Raw genomic sequence first — 17,904 nt, forward strand, 5'->3', positions numbered from 1 at the left:
CTCCGAGAACTTCAATCGAAACTGGAACGATTATAAGAATGGATTCGGAAACGTGAGGAATGAATTTTTCATCGGTCTAGAAAGGCTACACAGAATGACATCGGCGAAACCACACGAACTTTATATTAATATGACAAATTTCGAAGGGAAAACTTACTATGCTTACTATGATACTATCCAAATTGCCAGTGAAGTCGAAGCATATGCACTAAAAGCCTTAGGAAAATATAATGGAAACGCTGGAGACTCATTGTCATATAACAAGGGAATGATGTTCACGACTCTTGACCGGGACAATGATAACTGGAAAGCAAATTGTGCTCAAAAAGAAAGTGGCGGTTATTGGTACAACGCATGTACTCATAGGTAAGAAATTAATTACAATTTTATTTAAAACCAATTATATTAACAACACAAAATTACAGTTTGCTTAATGGAAAATACTTGGCAAAAGGAGAGAAAAGAAGTGTTGGAACTCCCTCTCTTAGATGGCATGGTACACTTACACTGCTCCATGTTGAAATAATGATAAGGCCAAAATCGAAATGATGCAGCGATAAATAGACTTAAGTTTCTTTTAAATAGTGCGGACATGTAAGCTTAATTAAATGTGAAAACATGCTAACCATTTAGCACTCCAAATCTCTGCATTATTTGACACGATTGCCATTACTTTTAATTATATAGATTAGCTGCACTTCCTTTCTGTTTAACGAATTAATTTTCTAGCAGCTTCCGGGACGGTAACCAGATAGCTTTCCCAAATTTCCATGGGTTGAAGCTGGGACAGCGGGAAAATAAAGTGATGGCTCCTGCGGCTGGCCGCATATGTGGGCCAACTTAGTGGCAATAAGTTAAATTAGCATAAACTTAATTAGCATAAGAGTGCTGGGCCAACTGGGAGACAGATAGAGGCCAGGTGGGTGGAGCAGGTTGCCAGATATGTCCTCTTGTTCACCCCACCCCCTTCACTCTGCATATTTCACAGCAAATCCGCAGCGCATTAAAAGAAAATACGTGGCGAAAAAAAAAGAATACATATATATATATATATGTATAAAATAAAATGCAGAGCAAAACAATGAAAGCAGAAAAAGCGAGCATTTCGAGTCTGGGGATTGTGCCAATGAAGTAACGACCGCACACACAATGTTGCACAGCTCGGAGGTTTTGGATGGCAGCAGCAGTGCGCTAAGTGACTGCTGTTATACATTTAGCCGGGGCTGATGGGATTGCCCTGGCGATATGGCCAGAGATACGTTTACAGTTAGAGCCGAGAGTGCCTGACCCCACCTGCCCACATATATACTGTACTAGTACTCGTACTCGTACTCGTATTTGAACAAATGTACACGATACCCCGACCCATCGCTGCTTAACCATTACCTGGCAATGGTATGCCTGATCCCCAAAGCGTCCAGGAGCGCGACAAGATAAAAGCAGCCATACTAAATCTGGTGTATGTGCGCCACGGGACACAGTGGCCAAGCCATCTACTTCCATTGCAACTTTCATTCTCGCAGTGTTCCTTTGGTACCACGCTGCGTATGAGCAATGCTATACATTAAGTATACGTATTTGTCCTAAAGGATTCAGCAACTGAGCCTCATCATAGTCGCCTACATATGCAAAATAATGCTCCTGGAAATTTTCCACTCTTTGAATTCACTTAGAGCAAAGTGCATATGCATTTCATTCTGATTTGCCTTACAAACTCATATTTATTGTCTGCGATAACTGTTGCCAAGGAGATATATTTTAGATTTGTACTTTAGCTCTATGTAAGCCGTATATACATGATTAAGACTCCAATAAAGTGATGACCTATATTAATTATTAATATTTATTTATAATTAATAATTCTTTTCATAATTAAGAAATGGTAACGAGTGGAGCTCTTGAAATTATCGATATATCTTTGAAATTGCAATACATTTTATAGCCGCATAAAGTCCGATGGTCGTTATTAATGCAGCCATTATTTCACTTTTTTTTTAAATATATATTTCTCCTTATCGGAGGCAGGCCTGAAAGGGGGCCAAGTTAATTTCAGAGAACACTTTACGTGCTGCAATTTGGAGCGTTTCAGTTGCATTCGGACCCTGGCCAGCAGCACATTTGGTAAGCAATAAATTGACCAAGCAGCCAACGCCATCATCTACTTTAAAAGCATTTGTTGCCGCACAGGCCACCCAAAACCATCCGCTCCACCCCCCAATCAGCAGCACTTTCAGCAATCCTCCGCTTTTTGACCTCTCCCCCTCTACTTACCAAAAACCAATCCCCTCCCCCAGTTGGCAGCCTGCAATACTCGAAGCGGCGACGTCGCTAAAAAGATACCGGAAATGTTACAGGAAACAAAATGACTTAATGGCCGCGATTGCAACGGCATGGAATCGTTTCAGGCATCGTTCTGATCCTGGTCGTTCCTTTTTCCTCCTTGCTCCTTGGTCCATGGCCCGCTGGCATTCATGGCAGTTGCCGAGGTCAGCAAAAAAGCATAAAGGGAATCTTATGTCACAGCCATGTGCGGAATACTCTTTCGCAGAGCAACTTGAAGTTATATTTATATTGAGCACAGGTTTCTTATGGGCAACTAAATACCTGGAATTATCACATTTACCAAGTTCATTTAGTCTTTTCAAAAGTGGCATATTGTATATCATATATACATGATTTTCGCCTTTAAATACGTTCAATTGATAAAACCCTCCGACTCACATAAAACTGCATTCGTAAAGCAGAATCTTTCCGGCTTTTCAATCGGCCTGATGATGAGCCACCAAAGGCAAGGTACTGCCCATCCAACTCGACCTCCTTCTATAGACTGTAATTGCAATTGCCGCATCATTATCATAAGCTAAACGGTACTGCATGCTATTGAAACGGTTTTGCGGTTTGAATTTCTTTTGAAGCTGAAACATATTTCTAATTAAATTAATTAGGCGAAGCGAGAATATGGCAAGTATGCAAGCCAATTAGTGGAAAATGCAAAATTAAATGTCTGTGCATTTGGTGGTAGAAAGGGGGATAGATGGGGCAAGAGCGCACGGAGAAAGACAGAAGACTGTGGGTGTCGCACAGCCAACTCATTGTCCTTGCCCCTCCTTTGGCCACCTCGTCCTGCAGAGCTCTTTGTTGGCCACTCCGGCAATAATTGCGTTGAGACATGTAAGCTTTTGTTTTGCAGTTATGCGTGTGGCTGTGCGACAAAGTTAATGACAGCATAATTAAACAAAACTAACAGCAGACTAATAAAATGTTCATAGTGCATGTCGCTCAAGGCCTCGCCACATCGTCACCACCCACAACCCACTTCCTTATTCCACTCTCCCTCTTTTTATATATATCTACCTTCCGAGGATTTCAGGTCGGTGTGTGTGTCAACGTTTGTCAAGCGACAATTAAAGTCATAATAAAGGCAAGCTGAAGACAATCATTATAGTTGGAACATGGTACCCATTCCCCCGAAATGGCCCACACATCCTTCCACTTCTCTCTTTTCGGTTAGTTATGCATAAAGTTCGCCACAAAAGGGTTTAACCTGAGCGTAAACATACCGTTGACGGCCCACTCGTCCTTTGTTGTGCAGCCATATAAATTTCAAAATTAAAGCAAAGTTTAACCTTTGTCCTTGTGCAAATGCGGAGGAGGGAATATTTATATATCCACGTTTGTTTGACTGTTCATTATGGGAATGTGTGCAAGGCCCGCATAAGGCACGCTTTAATTTAAAGGCCTTCTAAGTTGACCTTTTTGAATCTCATCTTTTAAACCGCGAGAATCCATTGCAAAATCACGAATGCCTAAAATGGGAAACTATTTATATTTAATGTTTTAAAAGGCAAAAAGTATCTTTACTAAAAATAAATTTTGTGATGGTTAATATTTTTTATACACTTTTAAAACCTATATTTGATTTGCCCTTATCTTGCTACTTTGTTATACGTTCTAGTTGCATTTAATTTTCTAATTTCCCCAAGCTAATGTAACACGTTTTCTTTCAAGAATTGTGCTAATAGCTTTCTTTGATAAGTTATCCAACCAGTACGAAAAGCGGCTGATTAAATATTAACTAATATTAACCAATATTGAACTAGTCGGCCAATGTATTTACCCAAGCGCACGTAGCTGAGATATATAAAAGGGCTAACGGGGTAGAGAGTTGATTAGGCTAACAGTCGACCCACGATGCATTCGACTAAGTCAGCGCTGCTCCTGCTCGCTCTGGCCATCAGCGCCAGCTGTGTGGTGGCCACACCGCATCCTGAACTAGAGCTATTGGATGGTATCATTGAGGCCATCAACAAGACCGGCCAGGGTATCATAAGTGGATTTGTGAATGCCACCCAGAATGGAACGGCCATAGCCGAGGAGTTCCTGGACAAGCTGAAGAACTCGACTGCCCAGTATACCCATGAAACATTGGAGTATGCTCAGAAAATCGCTGATGCCATTCACCAGGCCGCCGCCGAGGGAATTACGGATTTCTCCGCCGCTTTACGGTCAGCCATCGCTGAGCTTCATAGCCAGATCGATCGAATCAGAAACGTATTACAGCGAAAGGCCTTGAAAGATGCGTTGGCCAAACTCCAGGAGATAGATGCAGCCACTACGGATCTTGAGACTGCTGTAAAGAACCTCAATGATCGGCTGAACGAAAAGAAGCAACAGTATTCCGCCGAAATTCAAGAAAAGTGGAGCAACTGGGCTGCCGCTCAATTGGAGCGAGTAGATCAGCAGACCAATGGCGTTGGCAACGAGGAGGCCGAAGAGATCTTAGATGAGTTGGTTAGCCGATATTCCGGATATTTGCACAGCTGCCTGGAGGAGTTGCAGGTGCGACAGGCCACGTATGAGCAAAATGTCCAGCAAGCCATTGCCAAGTACCACAATGCCACCAACAATCTTACCGCTCAAGTTGAGCTCTGTGTCAAGTCCAATTTAAACTACATCTCCTGTCGCAATGGCATCGATAAGGCTCTGCAAGGACTCGCCTCCGCTCCCGAGGATCTACTGAGATTGAGGGTCCAGGGTATCCAACTTTTGGCCGCTGGCCTGGATGCTAGCGGATGTGTGGGCCAGACCCTGGCCGAGCACGAGCTTGAGAAGCCCAGTGTGGAGCAAAAGCTGGATGAGATAATCAGGCGGTACCTGGAACAGCGTGATTCCACCGATGACGACTCAAGCTCTGACGAGGAGACGACCACCGAAGATGGCTCTGGATCAAAGGAGTCATCAAGCTCGGAAGGCGACTCCAGTAATGATGATGATTCTGACAATGATAACGACTCCTCGTAGGCATAATCACAAAATCGTATTTAAGTAATAGGGTGTGGAATAAGAGCAACATAATAAATTATTTTTAAAGCAACAAGAAAAACGGTAACGAGTCTCTGAAAAAACATTAATTTGGTTCCATCGATAAATTTCAACGAGTGGATTTACTGAACTCAGAAAACAGAGCGATGTCCGCCCTTTTAAAATTCAGACTACAGACACTGATTAACTTCGTTAATAAAGCAACACATTTTAATGCGGTTGCTTCTGAAAGCGGTTCGAACATAATTATGATGAAATATGTTTTTTTAGTTCATAATAGCAGTTGAGTATCTATACCTTGATGGGACTATAGGTCTCCTTGAAAAGTTTTAACTAAATAAATAAATATTTTTCCATTAAACCAACTAACTTATGTCATTGCATTAAACTGAGACTATGGCAATGAATTTTATACCAACTTCCACTCAAAATACTTTCCCTTCACATGTTATAAATGAAATTTATGGATTGCCTTTAATGGTTGGTCTTCTTTTTCAAAACTGTTATACAAATAAGCTTTTTCGCTTTTATATAACAACAATATTGAAAATACCAACTTCCATTCAAAATACTTCCCCTTCATATGTTATAAATGAACTTTATGGATTGTCTTTAATGGCTTGTCTCCTTTTTCAAAACTGTTATACAACTAAGCTTTTGCACTTTTGTATAACAACAGAATTAAAAAGGATTTTTGGCACCCTTATGATTTTTTAAACTTAAGCTTTATCCTGAGTGTAGTCATATGAGTATTAATATAATAATTCTTATCCATAACAACAAGTATGCCACAATCTTTATAACCAGAAGAGGTATAAATATACTCGAACGCCAAGAATGACTCACGAAAGATACGTTGCATTTATAGCCAGTATAACAAGCATACGATTTCCCCCAGAAATAAGGATAACTTAGCAACCATCGTCTTATTAAACTATATGAAACTTGCTGATATGAGTGTGCTCGTCGAGCCCATGCAAAAAATTAAACTAAAAGGGAGAAACTCTAGCGGTTTTTCATAAGGAATGGAATATTATCATTTCTTAATGTGATGTTTATTTTAATCTTACGATTTTTCTAGTTAAAAGGTCAGAGTATTCCGAAATCCTTGCCATCGCAAGGCTTTACCGCGGTTCTTATCACAATGGTCTCTGCTGGCTATAAATACCGCGGGCTGTGCTGCCTTTGGTTTATAATCGACGGAGCTGTGCTGCATTTAGTTTAAAATCGACGGAGCTTCAAGCACAATGAAGTCGTACTTCGTGTTTTTTCTGTGGGCTTGGCTTTGCAAGGGCCTATCTCTTATCGGTGCCGATTTACTTAAAGATATATCGGAAAATCGGTGTGATGTATTTAGCTTGTCCCACTTTGAACGGCTTAATAAATCAGAAACACTCAACGAAATATTAAATGATCAACTAAAGTCTGCAAAAGATATTATGCAAAATTTGAAAACTCAAATAAAGTACAAAGAAGATCTAATATTTGAACAAAGAAAGGAAATCAGTGACCAAGTCGAAGTCATCCAGGTTAAACAAAGAAAAGTTGCTGACATGGCAGAAACTATTAAAGCTCTTCAAAGTGAGTTGTCAAGTGCTAATGGTAAAATCGAAAGAGCGGAGGCTGTGATCAGTGATCAAGAAAACGAGCTGAATAGGCGAAATAATCAAATCACGGAACAAAAACTAAAACTATTGATTTCAGATGACAATGTTTTTTTTATGAACATTACCATTCGAGATAAAGAAGATAAGTTAAGAATTTGTACGGATGATATCAAACTGAAAGATTCTGAAATCAGTAATCAATCTAAGCTACTAGAAGCAAAAGATAAGGAAATATATGATCTGTGGAAAAGTAAAGAAAATGCCCAGAATGACTTAATGAAAGCTAAAAATGAAATTAAAAACAAAGATAAAATAATAAAGGAGAAAGAGGAACAACTTGAGAGCAAAGATAATCAACTCAAAGCCCTCAACAGTCAGATAAAATCAAGTTCGAAGAAAATATTAGAAATGGGCGATGATCTTTTAAGGTTATATCCTTTACACAGCTGCCCAAGAGCCGGTCCAAGTGGCGTTTACAACATTACAGTTCGTGGAGTGAAGACATTCGAAGCTCCCTGCAACTCAACTGGTTGGTTAACTATTCAAAAACGATTTGACGGCTCCGAGGACTTCAATCGGCCTTGGGAGGACTACAAAAATGGATTTGGAAATATTCGCGGCGAATTTTTTATAGGACTGGAGAAATTGCATGTAATGACTCGTGACCGAAAACACGAACTTTCTATTACACTTGGGAAGGTGGACGGATCCATCGGCTTTGTCCACTATGATCATTTTGAGATTGGTAGTGAAGCAGAATCTTATCTGCTCAAATCCGTGGGCAATCATACTGGGGAAACCGGAGACTCCCTAACAATTCATGTAAAATCGAAGTTCACCACATTAGACAGGGATAACGATTCTAATAAGAATGGAAATTGCGCTTCCAATGATTGGGGTGGTTGGTGGTACAATAATTGTGCTCAGAGGTAAACATTTTAAATTACCAACTATTCAACAAAATTAACATAACTACTTGAAATTGCAGCAAACTAAATGGAAAGTATTTCAAAGAGGGCCACTCCCTAACATATAACAACGGAATCTGGTGGGGTACTTGGGATAATTACGACTATAATCAATCGCTCACCTTCAGTGAAATGATGATTAGGCCTAAGACCGTATGTGTTTAGGATTTAAAACGAAAAATATTTCAAAAATATTCAGATTTGAAATCAGTGGTTTTTGTAATAAAAAATATATATAAAACTTGTTTAATTAAGATGTTATTTTTGTCGCCACAATTGGTTTATTTTTTAAATTTTCAGGGTTCACATTTTTCAGTGAATATACATACTCTTTCAAATACTCTTTCAGTTCCAATTTAGGTGATTAAAAATTGTTGTTTTTTTGCTAGACTAGACTCGGCCAGTATGATTAATCCAAAGACGGCGAAAAACGTGATGATGATGAGGAAACTCATGCCGGATCTTCCCTGGGGCAGTACTGCTTGTTGCTTCGCTTCATAGTAGGGCGTTGCTGTCTCTTATGAATTGACTATAACGAACTCTCATGTGTACAGCGTTGTGCTACGAGCAGTCGATTGAGCTTTTTCCACTTAAGCTTCTATCTTTGTACTGTTATATAGCAAGTTAATTTCCTTAAAACTAATATGCCACAATGTTTAATGTTCATATTTATAGCTGCAAAGCCCAGAATAACTCACGCAAAGTATGTTGCATTTATAGCTAAGATAACAAGCATACTATTTCCCCTGAAATCAATTTAAAAACAGGAGAAATTAGTGAACATGTTCCGCCTGAAGTCAAACGCTGGTTTGCTTATTGCAATTTTATTGACTTTTTGTATTTCAAGAGATCTCTTTAGTATTTGCCGCTTAATAACTATAGACCGACTATTAATCATTCTTTATTTTTATGTTTAATTAACTTAATAATTATTTTATACTTTTTGCGCTCTAAGCCAAACAAAAAGTTTCCGGATTTCGAAGCATTGAAAATTCGATTCATTTTAGTGTCAAGCCTTAACTAATCATTTAGAGTGTTTGCTGCCAGCACAAGCGTAAAGACTAGCAGATATGTCCTAAGCTTTCGTTAGCCCACTAATTCAGAGTCTAGGTGCATACCGTTGAGGAGATACTAAATGGTTATGTTGCACTAACTGTTCACAGGGAAAATATCAATAGATATTTTTAATCTATATGCCTTTGCCTTACTTTTATTTTTGCATTTTGAAGTGCTTAGTCTACAACACGAATCAATGGCTTACATTACATATGAATTTCGCTTTAGGAATTTTCTGAATTTTGTTTAGGAATAATTTTGCATTAGGATACCAAAATTGGGAAATCATATTTTCCAAATTAAAATGAAAAACTAAACTGTGATTAGTCATATTAATTTCTTAGTAACTTCTATCTAGCATTGTCTGAGTAGTCTTTGTGCAGTTTTATATAAATCAAAACTATTTCAGAATCATAATATTTTTTTTAACAATAAACAAATGTAAATTCAATTTAGAATGTGATGATGATTAAAGCATATGCATTTTATACTGTTTCGGTATTGGCCACAGTTTGATTTTTGCCGAAGTCATTAATTAGAGATCATATCGCTAGAATCTAGTGGTATTGCTTTAAAATTACTTTGGTGCGTGCGCTTCTTTATTTCTAAGATGAGCAAATGAAGATAAGATCAGTTCATTTGTTGAGCATTTTGACAATAGCCAACTGAAGTTGAACAACCGCACCGGAACACAACCAAAAAAACATTAAATCCACAAACTTATTGGCACATAAATGAACCAAAAGCTCCTCTAAATATTACCAACTAAGTCCCAATCTCATTGATACTCGACCCGGGCCACTGGAACCCCGAAATCATTAATCTCAAACACAATCAACTTCCGTTTCTTGCGGTCATTGGCCGAGGGAAGCGATTGCTTTGGTGCTGTTGAAGTCTTCGTCGTAGTGCTCACGGGTGTGGAGACTGGGATGGCTTTCTCCAGCTTCGTTGCCACTCCTCTTTTCGTTGTTGCCTTCGTCGTTGTCGTTGTGGTTGCTGTGGCGGCTGTGGCAGCCACTCCTTTGATTAAACTCTCCTTCGTTGGAACACCCTGCCCCCCAAGGTCCTTCGCTATCTGTGGCTGCAATTTGGACTTCTCGTTGGTCTTTCCTTTGGGCTGCTCCTTGGGCACTTCCTTGGACTTGGGCACTGGGGGCAAAGCCGGAAGATCGCAACGCTGACGCAGATGACGGTAAACGGCATCCACCCGCTGGACAAGGCGATTCACATACTTTGTGGTCGTTCGATCCACTATGGAGGGGGCCTTAATACAGTCGTTGCCACCGAATTCACAAACCTATTTTAAATTAAATAAGTTGAATTAATTAGTAACTCATATACATATTAAAGAATAACATAGTTTACTTACTCGATAGTGCTGCAAGATTGCCTCCTTTGGCGGCACGTTGAGAGATCCTTTTCCAGGCGCAAATTCCCATACGAAGTGATTGCCCGCCTCGACGACTGCCTCCGGTTTGCAGATGTACTTGGATCGCTGCTTCTGGGGGTGTAGTTTGTAGCGCCTGGGGTCATTCCAAGGTTCAGTATGTATTATTTTGATTTCCTTATCTTTAGTAGATGTACTTACCTGCGCGTCTTACGTTGGGTAACTAATGAGGCCCGCACACTTGCCAACTGGTCGTTGCCCCCGTCTATTCCCGAACTAGCCAGGCTGTCGTCCGCAAACTGTAGATAGTAAAAGGCGTTCTGAAAGGAATAGGCACCAGTGTTGCGATTGCGGAAGCGCTGATTTAGGGATCTACATAAAAAATGAGAAAATTGAATTTAATAAACCATTTTCATTCCAAAGCTAATTAGATAAAGGCAACTTTAAACTTAGTTATTTACAGAAAATCAGTAGCACTCACCCAATAAGTTCATTTAGCGTGTCGGAGTAACGGGGAACAATGAACTCATCCAGATCGACTAGGGCCAGATACTTGTAGCGATACATGGTGCGATAAAGGCAGTCGTTCAATGCCGCAAAGAGTCCCTCGGTGCGGATCTCCTTCTGGCTGCGCATCCGAAGGTTCCATGGCAGGATGCTGACGGTTGGACGTTGATAGTGCGTTTTGAGAACGCGGGGCGTGGCATTGTTGGCTGCCTCGGCTGGCAGAAGAGGTGCCAGATCGTGAGCAGTCAGATTACCTGGCACCAGACCCTGCTGATAGCTCTGCAGGACACAGGATGCATGCGGTCCCAGTGTATGGTTATAGAATGTAAAATGGGAAACACCCAGCAAGGCGTAGAATTCCAAATACTCCATTAGGTACAGAGCCTGATCGTAATTGAAGTGTAGAGGTTTCACGCAGACGGCAATGCGATCTGGTATATTATCGCCACTTGGCGGAGACCGACCCAGTGGTAATCCTTTTGTGGTACTTGCATTTCGCACCGGCCTCGCCGCAAAGTCAGCATCCTGGTCAGTATTACGCAGGGTCAGTAGATTACCCGGCGGTGCACGGAGGCGGGATACCACGCTTACAAAGTGGGGAACAGCCAATGGCGGAGTGCGCACCGGGCACAGGATAAAACAGGCGCTGTACTTTAGGTTCCAATTCTCACGGATGATCTACAGGATTTTAGCAATATAAACTTTAAGTATTTTCTATTTTGTATTAAATCAAAAACATATTTGTGCAGACATGGGGAAAATATGAAATTAAAATGGTCCCACCTTGACGCGAGCCATCACAGTGGCTGAGGAGTATTTGGCACGTGCCGAAGTGGAGCCCGTATCCGTGGCATTGGCAGGACTTGGTCCGTACCAAAACCGACACCAGACCCGCTCCGGTCCCCGGGTTTTCGTGGCACCCACCACCCGCACCAGCCGGGCTCCTTCACGCCGATCGAAGTAGGCGGAGTAGACAAAGAACTTGAAGCGGGTGCCGTTGACAACCTGCCAGGCGCCATCGGTGGGCCGTGTGCCAAAAGGAAAGTGGGGCAGGGTCTCTTCCACCTTGCCGGGCAGCACCTGACCCCAGGGTATAAGTGGAACGTTCACACCGAACGCTCCTGCTCCCGTACCTCCGCCGCCATTGAGTAGCATTCCGGCCAAACGTTGGCCATCGGCGCCTGCGGCTTCTGTGAAATTGAAAAATGCATGAGACATGCGGCGTATACGTAATGTCCTATTGTCAAAGCCATCACCATTGTTGGCTCATTGTGTGGCGTTAGTTTATTTCGATTATGATATTTACCTTGAATTTTCAGTTTATTGTCACGCAGCTGTATAAATCCTAACTTATTATCACTCAGAATGCTAGCATCCAGTAGATCGTAATCGTCCTGCAATGAAATAACAACGTTATTGTTATATTTATTTAAAATGTACCAATTCGTTAAAGTTGCTAAACATAAAAAGTTCTAAACCAATTATGCATTTAAGTACTGAAATCGCTTTGCCCAGCATACCAGAAAGCGCATCTTTATGTTCCCACCACTGCCCAAGGACCATAACGAACGAGTGGTCCACAAGCCGCTTATGGGCAGATTTGCATAGCGAAACTTACCTTAACATTATCATAATCCGGCATCGAGTCGCCCATTCGCCCGCCCAGACTGGAGCCACCTCCGCCGCCTGCTCTCATTGCCAACATGCCGCTGTGAGTGCGCTCGTCGATCATGAAGACCTGGAAAAAATTAAAATGAAGGGTGGAAATCCATTTAATTTTCACACACACACATTAACAAACTAAAATCTGACATCACTAAACCGCTTGGCTTGGTCAAGCACCTCTACCCTCTACCTCAAGCACCAAAACAACAACTGTTGTCTAAATACTTAAATCCATTACAGTGTCCAATATTGCCTTTTGCCTCCCCATTTATGGTCATATCCCAACTCAATCGCCCTAAATCTTTCCTCAACTCCGCTATTAGATCAGCTCTGTGTGCTTTCCGCCCAACGCCAACAACAACCTACAGGCTGAGTTGGGCATCAACACCTTCGAGCACTAAAAAGACTTTCTTACCGGCAAACTCTCCAAAACCCTCTGAACCCTCAGTCTGAAGATACCCCCTAAATATATATAAATAGTACACATATATTGTAAATATAATGAAAATAGTAAACCCTAGTAATATTTTGTTTATATTCATATGTTAAACATAGGTTAAATCTATACAAACCATATTCTAGTTTTTGCCGAGCTGAAGGCCTTGGATGCTATTGCTCCTAGCCAAATATTAACTCTTAGTTTAAACTAATTGTTAGCCTTAGATAAATAAATAAAATAAAATAAAAGATTAATATAAGTGTTTAGAGCGTCCCGCGTTATCCCGTGGAGCCTCTTCTTCGCTCTCGCACTCTCGATCAAAAAATGAGAGAGCTATCAACTGATCGCTTTGAGTTTCCACTGGGACAAGCAATAAACTTAACAGTAGGCATCTTAAAATTATGCTAATGTATTTCTTAATGTGATGTTTATTTTAATGTGGGTTTTTTGGGTTGAGGGTTAGATTATTCAATAATTTAGCTTGGTTCTTATCACAATGGTCTCTGCTGGCTATAAGTTCCGCAATACGCTTTGTGCTGAGTTTAGTTTATAATCGACGGAGCTTCAAGCACAATGAAGTCGTACTTCGTGTTTGTTCTGTGGGTTTGGCTTTGCAAGGACCTATCTCTTATCGGTGCCGATTTACTTAAAGATATATCGGAAAATCGGTGTGACGTATTTAGCTTGTCCCACTTTGAACGGCTTAATAAATCAGAAACACTCAACGAAATATTAAATGATCAACTAAAGTCTGCAAAAGACATTATGAAGCATTTGAAAACTCAAATAAAATACAAAGAAGATCTAATATTTGAACAAAGAAAGGAAATCAATGACCAAGTCGAAGTCATCCAGGTTAAACAAAGAAAAGTTGCTGAAATGGCAGAAACTATTAAAGCTCTTCAAAGAGAGTTGTCAAGTGCTAATGGTAAAATCGAAAGAGCGGAGGCTGTGATCAGTGATCAAGAAAACGAGCTGAATGGGCGAAATAATCAAATCACGGAACAAAAACTAAAACTATTGATTTCAGATGACAATGTTTTTTTTATGAACATTACCATTCGAGATAAAGAAGATAAGTTAAGTATTTGTAGGAATGATACCAAACTGAAAGATTCTGAAATCAGTAATCAATCTAAGCTGCTAGAAGCCAAAGATAAAGAAATATATGATCTGAAGAAAAGTAATGAAGATGGACAGAGTAACTTAATGGAAGCTAAAACTGAAATAGAAAACAACAGAAAAATAATTAAGGAGAAAGTTGAACAACTTGAGAGCAAAGATAAGCAAATTTATGGCTTCAACGATCAAATAAAATCAAGTTCGAAGAAAATATTAGAAATGAGCGATGATCTTTTAAGGTTATACCCTTTACACAGCTGCCCAAGAGCCGGTCCAAGTGGCATTTACAACATTACAGTTCGAGGAGTGAAGACATTCGAAGCTCCCTGCAACTCAACTGGTTGGTTAACTATTCAAAAACGATTTGACGGCTCCGAGGACTTTCATCGCCCTTGGGAAGACTACAAAAATGGATTCGGAAAAATAAAAGGGGAATTTTTTATAGGACTGGAGAAATTGCATGTAATGACTCGTGACCGAAAACACGAACTTTCTATTAAACTTGGAAAGGTGGACGGATCCATCGGCTTTGTTCACTATGATCATTTTGAGATTGGTAGCGAAGCAGAATTTTATGTGCTCAAATCCGTGGGCAACCATACTGGGGAACCCGGAGACTCCCTAACAGTTCATGTAAAATCGAAGTTCACCACATTAGACAGGGATAACGATTCTTCCATACATAAAAACTGCGCTTCCAATGATAAGGGTGGTTGGTGGTACTCTAATTGTGCTTTGAGGTAAACATATTAAATTACCAACTATTCAAACAAATTAACATATCTACTTGAAATTGCAGCAAACTAAATGGAAAGTATTACAAAGAGGGCCACTCAATGTATACCAACGGAATCTCGTGGGGTACTTGGCATAATTACGATTATCAACAATCGCTCACCTTCAGTGAAATGATGATTAGGCCTAAGACCGTATGTGCTTAAGATTTAAAAAGGAATTTATTTTACAAATATTTTGATTTGATACGAGTTATAAAAAATTTATATACAACTTTTATGATAAGGTATTTTTTGATTATTTTTTTGATTTGTTAGGGTTCACAAATTTTTGTGCAAATACATTATCGAGTTGGAAAAATGTTTATCGAGCTTGCATACTTTGCACCGAATAGAATATACTTTTTTACTTTCAATTAATATATACTTTTCAACTTATCAGCTTAAATCAAATTGCTTAAATGTTGTTTTTAATAGACTAACCTCGGTCAGTATTATTAATCCAAAGACGGCGAAAAAGGTGATGACGATAAGGAAACTCATGCCGGATCTTTCCCTGGAGCCCCACTGCTTCTTCCCTCGCTTCATGGTCGGGGTCAGCGAGGTGCGACCCCCGCGGTGATGATTATGGTGATGATGCTGCTGCTGCTGTTGATGCTGCAAGTGATGCTGATAACAGGCGTGGGAGTGACCTTGCTGTCCGTAGGCAGACTGATAATGGCCCAACAACTGGGAGGCGGAGTTGGTAGAGTTCAGGGAACTGGAGGAACCGACGGAGCCGACGGAGCCCCCCGGGGATTGCTGCTTATTCTGAGGGGGGCTCCGGCTATTCAGCATGTTGGAGTGCAGGAAGCGGGGGATTAGTTTCTGGGCTCAGAGTGTTTCTGTCTCATATGTATTGGCTATTTATCGAAGATTTATGTGCAACATATTATCGGGGAAGGTTTAAGACTTTCGTTTGGAAAACTTTGGGCATGTTTTTTGCGCTTTCGAATTGTTTATTTGCGAACAAGCTAAGCAAAACAAAAGGGGTAAAATGAGAGCGGCACTCCAAGGGAGAGGAAAATGGCATCCGTGAGCAGACGGAGATTGCGCTCTCCGGAAAATTTTCCTTGCTGGCCAATTATAAAGGAAAAATCAATAATATCAGTGCAAAGATTGGTTTGGCCTTATTTTGCATAAAGCAATTTCAATCCACACTAATGCCTTTCTTTTTTTAATATTAAGCATATTTTATAACCGAATTTTGTCCGTAGGTAATTTTACACGGTAAATTTTAGCAGTTGACACAAACACACATTTTTCACCTTTTCAATGCATTTAACTAGTCAAATTTTGTATTTTCTAATCACTTATCGTTTTAAGACTGCCTTATTTCAAATATCGTAATGAGTAAAAACCGATGTGATAGTAATAAGATTTTTTAGGCATTTAAAACAAAAATTTTTCTGACGTCGACAACAGTAGGAAAACAATGCGGCGGCACAGCTGAGCATGTGAAGGCGAAGGACATGCGCACAGGACATTGAACGTCAACAGATGATGGCAATCCTTGCCAGATAATCTAAAAAATTAAATATCAACAAAATTATAAAATATTATGTGTGCCAAACAGGGCATCTTAATACTAAAGGCAGTAAGTAGCCCAGAAATCTTAATGTTCTTTGGAAAGCTTTTAGCTTAAAAATTATTATGAGAAGGTTTTATAAGACTATCTATTAAAAGTATATCCAAAATAAAAAATATCTTAAGATTTTTATTTAATTAAGTTTAAATAGAATCTTTTAATTGAAAGAGTTCATTAGTTTTCGTATTTAATGGATGAATTGAAAATTATTTTTTGAGTTTTTGGTTTTTATTTACAAGATTTGTATGTACAAAAATTGGGAATAATTATAAAGATTTTAACTTTAAAGTAATGAGTAAAAAACTCCTTATTCATATATATAAGAAACCTTTAAGAAAATAAAAGTCACAGAAAATTTTTACTATTCACACTCCTGCCACATGAATCCTTACATTCAATAGCTTCAGTTTCCGGCCAAACTTTCTTAACAAAAAGGGACTCTAGATCACTTCACATATCGTACATATTCTGCCGGGACTGGACAAAAGAAATTAGCGGAAACAATAAAATTTGGAAAACTTTTGAAAACCAATAAATTCCAAGTGTTTGGAAATCAATTGGGAACAAATTGCAACAGACAAAAAGTACAGGAAAAATAAAAGGCAAGTCCAAGTCAGATGTGTGCATTCACTCTCATTCATGGCATTCACCTTTTCACTTTATTTTTGGGTGAACATTCCTGCCAAGCAATTGTAGAGATTGCAAGACAGAAATGCAAAGGGAAAGACGCTCAAGTGGTTGGGGCAAACAGTTTTGTTTGCCAAACTTTTGTCATTGAGTACGCTTAACAATAGCAAACCAATGGCCATATCTAGGGGAATACAATTTGAAACTGGCTTCTAGTTTTGAGCAGAGCATAGGCAAATGCTCTGATAGAAAAATAAACATAGATGTGTGGTCAACTTAATGCAGAACAAATATAGTATGGGAAACCTTCTCAAGGTAGACAAATTAATTAACGTAAAATTTAAGGCCAAATGGCATGTAAATAAAATCAAGAAATAACTTAGGAAAAATAGTTTCACTTGAATGTCATTTATTAATTCTAAATTTAATAACAGTATATTTATTGGTCAGTTATTAAGTTGATATACAGGCAATTGTTTACATTGCCAAATAAAATGAGTAAACAATGAGATTGAAATACAAAAGTACAAGTAACTGGCTATAAATACGAATAGTACGAGCTCAAGAAAGACCGAGTCATGGCAAACACTAGAGAGCATTCGCTGCTGCACCTCAAGTGAGATTAAATAAAACTGCAAGAAAATTGAAATGAAAATTCGGCAAGGCAAACACAAATTCGAGATAAGTTATAGGAGCATCTATGAGATACCTTTCAGTCCCTACATCCCACCCTTCTCCACCGTTGCCAAAAATATTTAATTTATACAGAACCCACTTACATATATTTGCTGGCAACTTCCACGTCGAACTGGAAGCTGCCGGTGTGGCAGCTTAAGTTACTGC

At 39.6% G+C, this 17,904-nt stretch overlaps 4 protein-coding genes across 5 annotated transcripts; 3 read left to right on the forward strand and 1 right to left on the reverse strand.

Annotated features, from left to right (window-relative positions):
• The first annotated feature begins 4,186 nt into the window (after positions 1-4,186).
• On the forward strand, positions 4,187-5,383 carry LOC108111232. The gene has a single exon (XM_017220635.2). The coding sequence runs from the start codon at positions 4,192-4,194 to the stop codon at positions 5,299-5,301; it is 1,110 nt and encodes a 369-aa protein (XP_017076124.1). The 5' UTR covers positions 4,187-4,191; the 3' UTR covers positions 5,302-5,383.
• A 1,954-nt stretch (positions 5,384-7,337) lies between these two features.
• LOC108110413 (fibrinogen-like protein 1) lies at positions 7,338-8,062 on the forward strand. Its single transcript, XM_041818648.1, has 2 exons — positions 7,338-7,858; positions 7,918-8,062. Exons 1-2 carry the CDS (start codon positions 7,338-7,340, stop codon positions 8,060-8,062), a joined length of 666 nt encoding a protein of 221 aa, XP_041674582.1.
• A 608-nt stretch (positions 8,063-8,670) lies between these two features.
• On the reverse strand, positions 8,671-16,282 carry LOC108111143. Of its 2 annotated transcripts, XM_017220512.2 has the most exons (9): positions 16,115-16,282; positions 15,291-15,922; positions 12,466-12,585; positions 12,154-12,241; positions 11,631-12,037; positions 10,822-11,525; positions 10,542-10,712; positions 10,323-10,476; positions 8,671-10,250 (listed from the first exon to the last, which is right to left on the reverse strand). In XM_017220512.2, the coding sequence occupies exons 2-9, from the start codon at positions 15,642-15,644 to the stop codon at positions 9,732-9,734; spliced, it is 2,517 nt and encodes an 838-aa protein (XP_017076001.1). In that variant the 5' UTR covers positions 15,645-15,922; positions 16,115-16,282; the 3' UTR covers positions 8,671-9,731. The 2 variants fall into 2 exon arrangements, with proteins under 2 accessions (XP_017076001.1, XP_017076000.1); XM_017220511.2 differs by having other exon boundaries at positions 15,291-16,282.
• Positions 14,161-15,014, forward strand: LOC121530163 (fibrinogen C domain-containing protein 1-like). Its single transcript, XM_041818642.1, has 2 exons — positions 14,161-14,813; positions 14,873-15,014. The coding sequence occupies exons 1-2, from the start codon at positions 14,161-14,163 to the stop codon at positions 15,012-15,014; spliced, it is 795 nt and encodes a 264-aa protein (XP_041674576.1).
• Positions 16,283-17,904: the final 1,622 nt, after the last annotated feature.

The sequence above is a fragment of the Drosophila eugracilis genome, unplaced genomic scaffold (genome assembly GCF_018153835.1).
Source record: "Drosophila eugracilis isolate 14026-0451.02 unplaced genomic scaffold, ASM1815383v1 contig_353, whole genome shotgun sequence".
NCBI classification, from domain to species: domain Eukaryota; kingdom Metazoa; phylum Arthropoda; class Insecta; order Diptera; family Drosophilidae; genus Drosophila; species Drosophila eugracilis.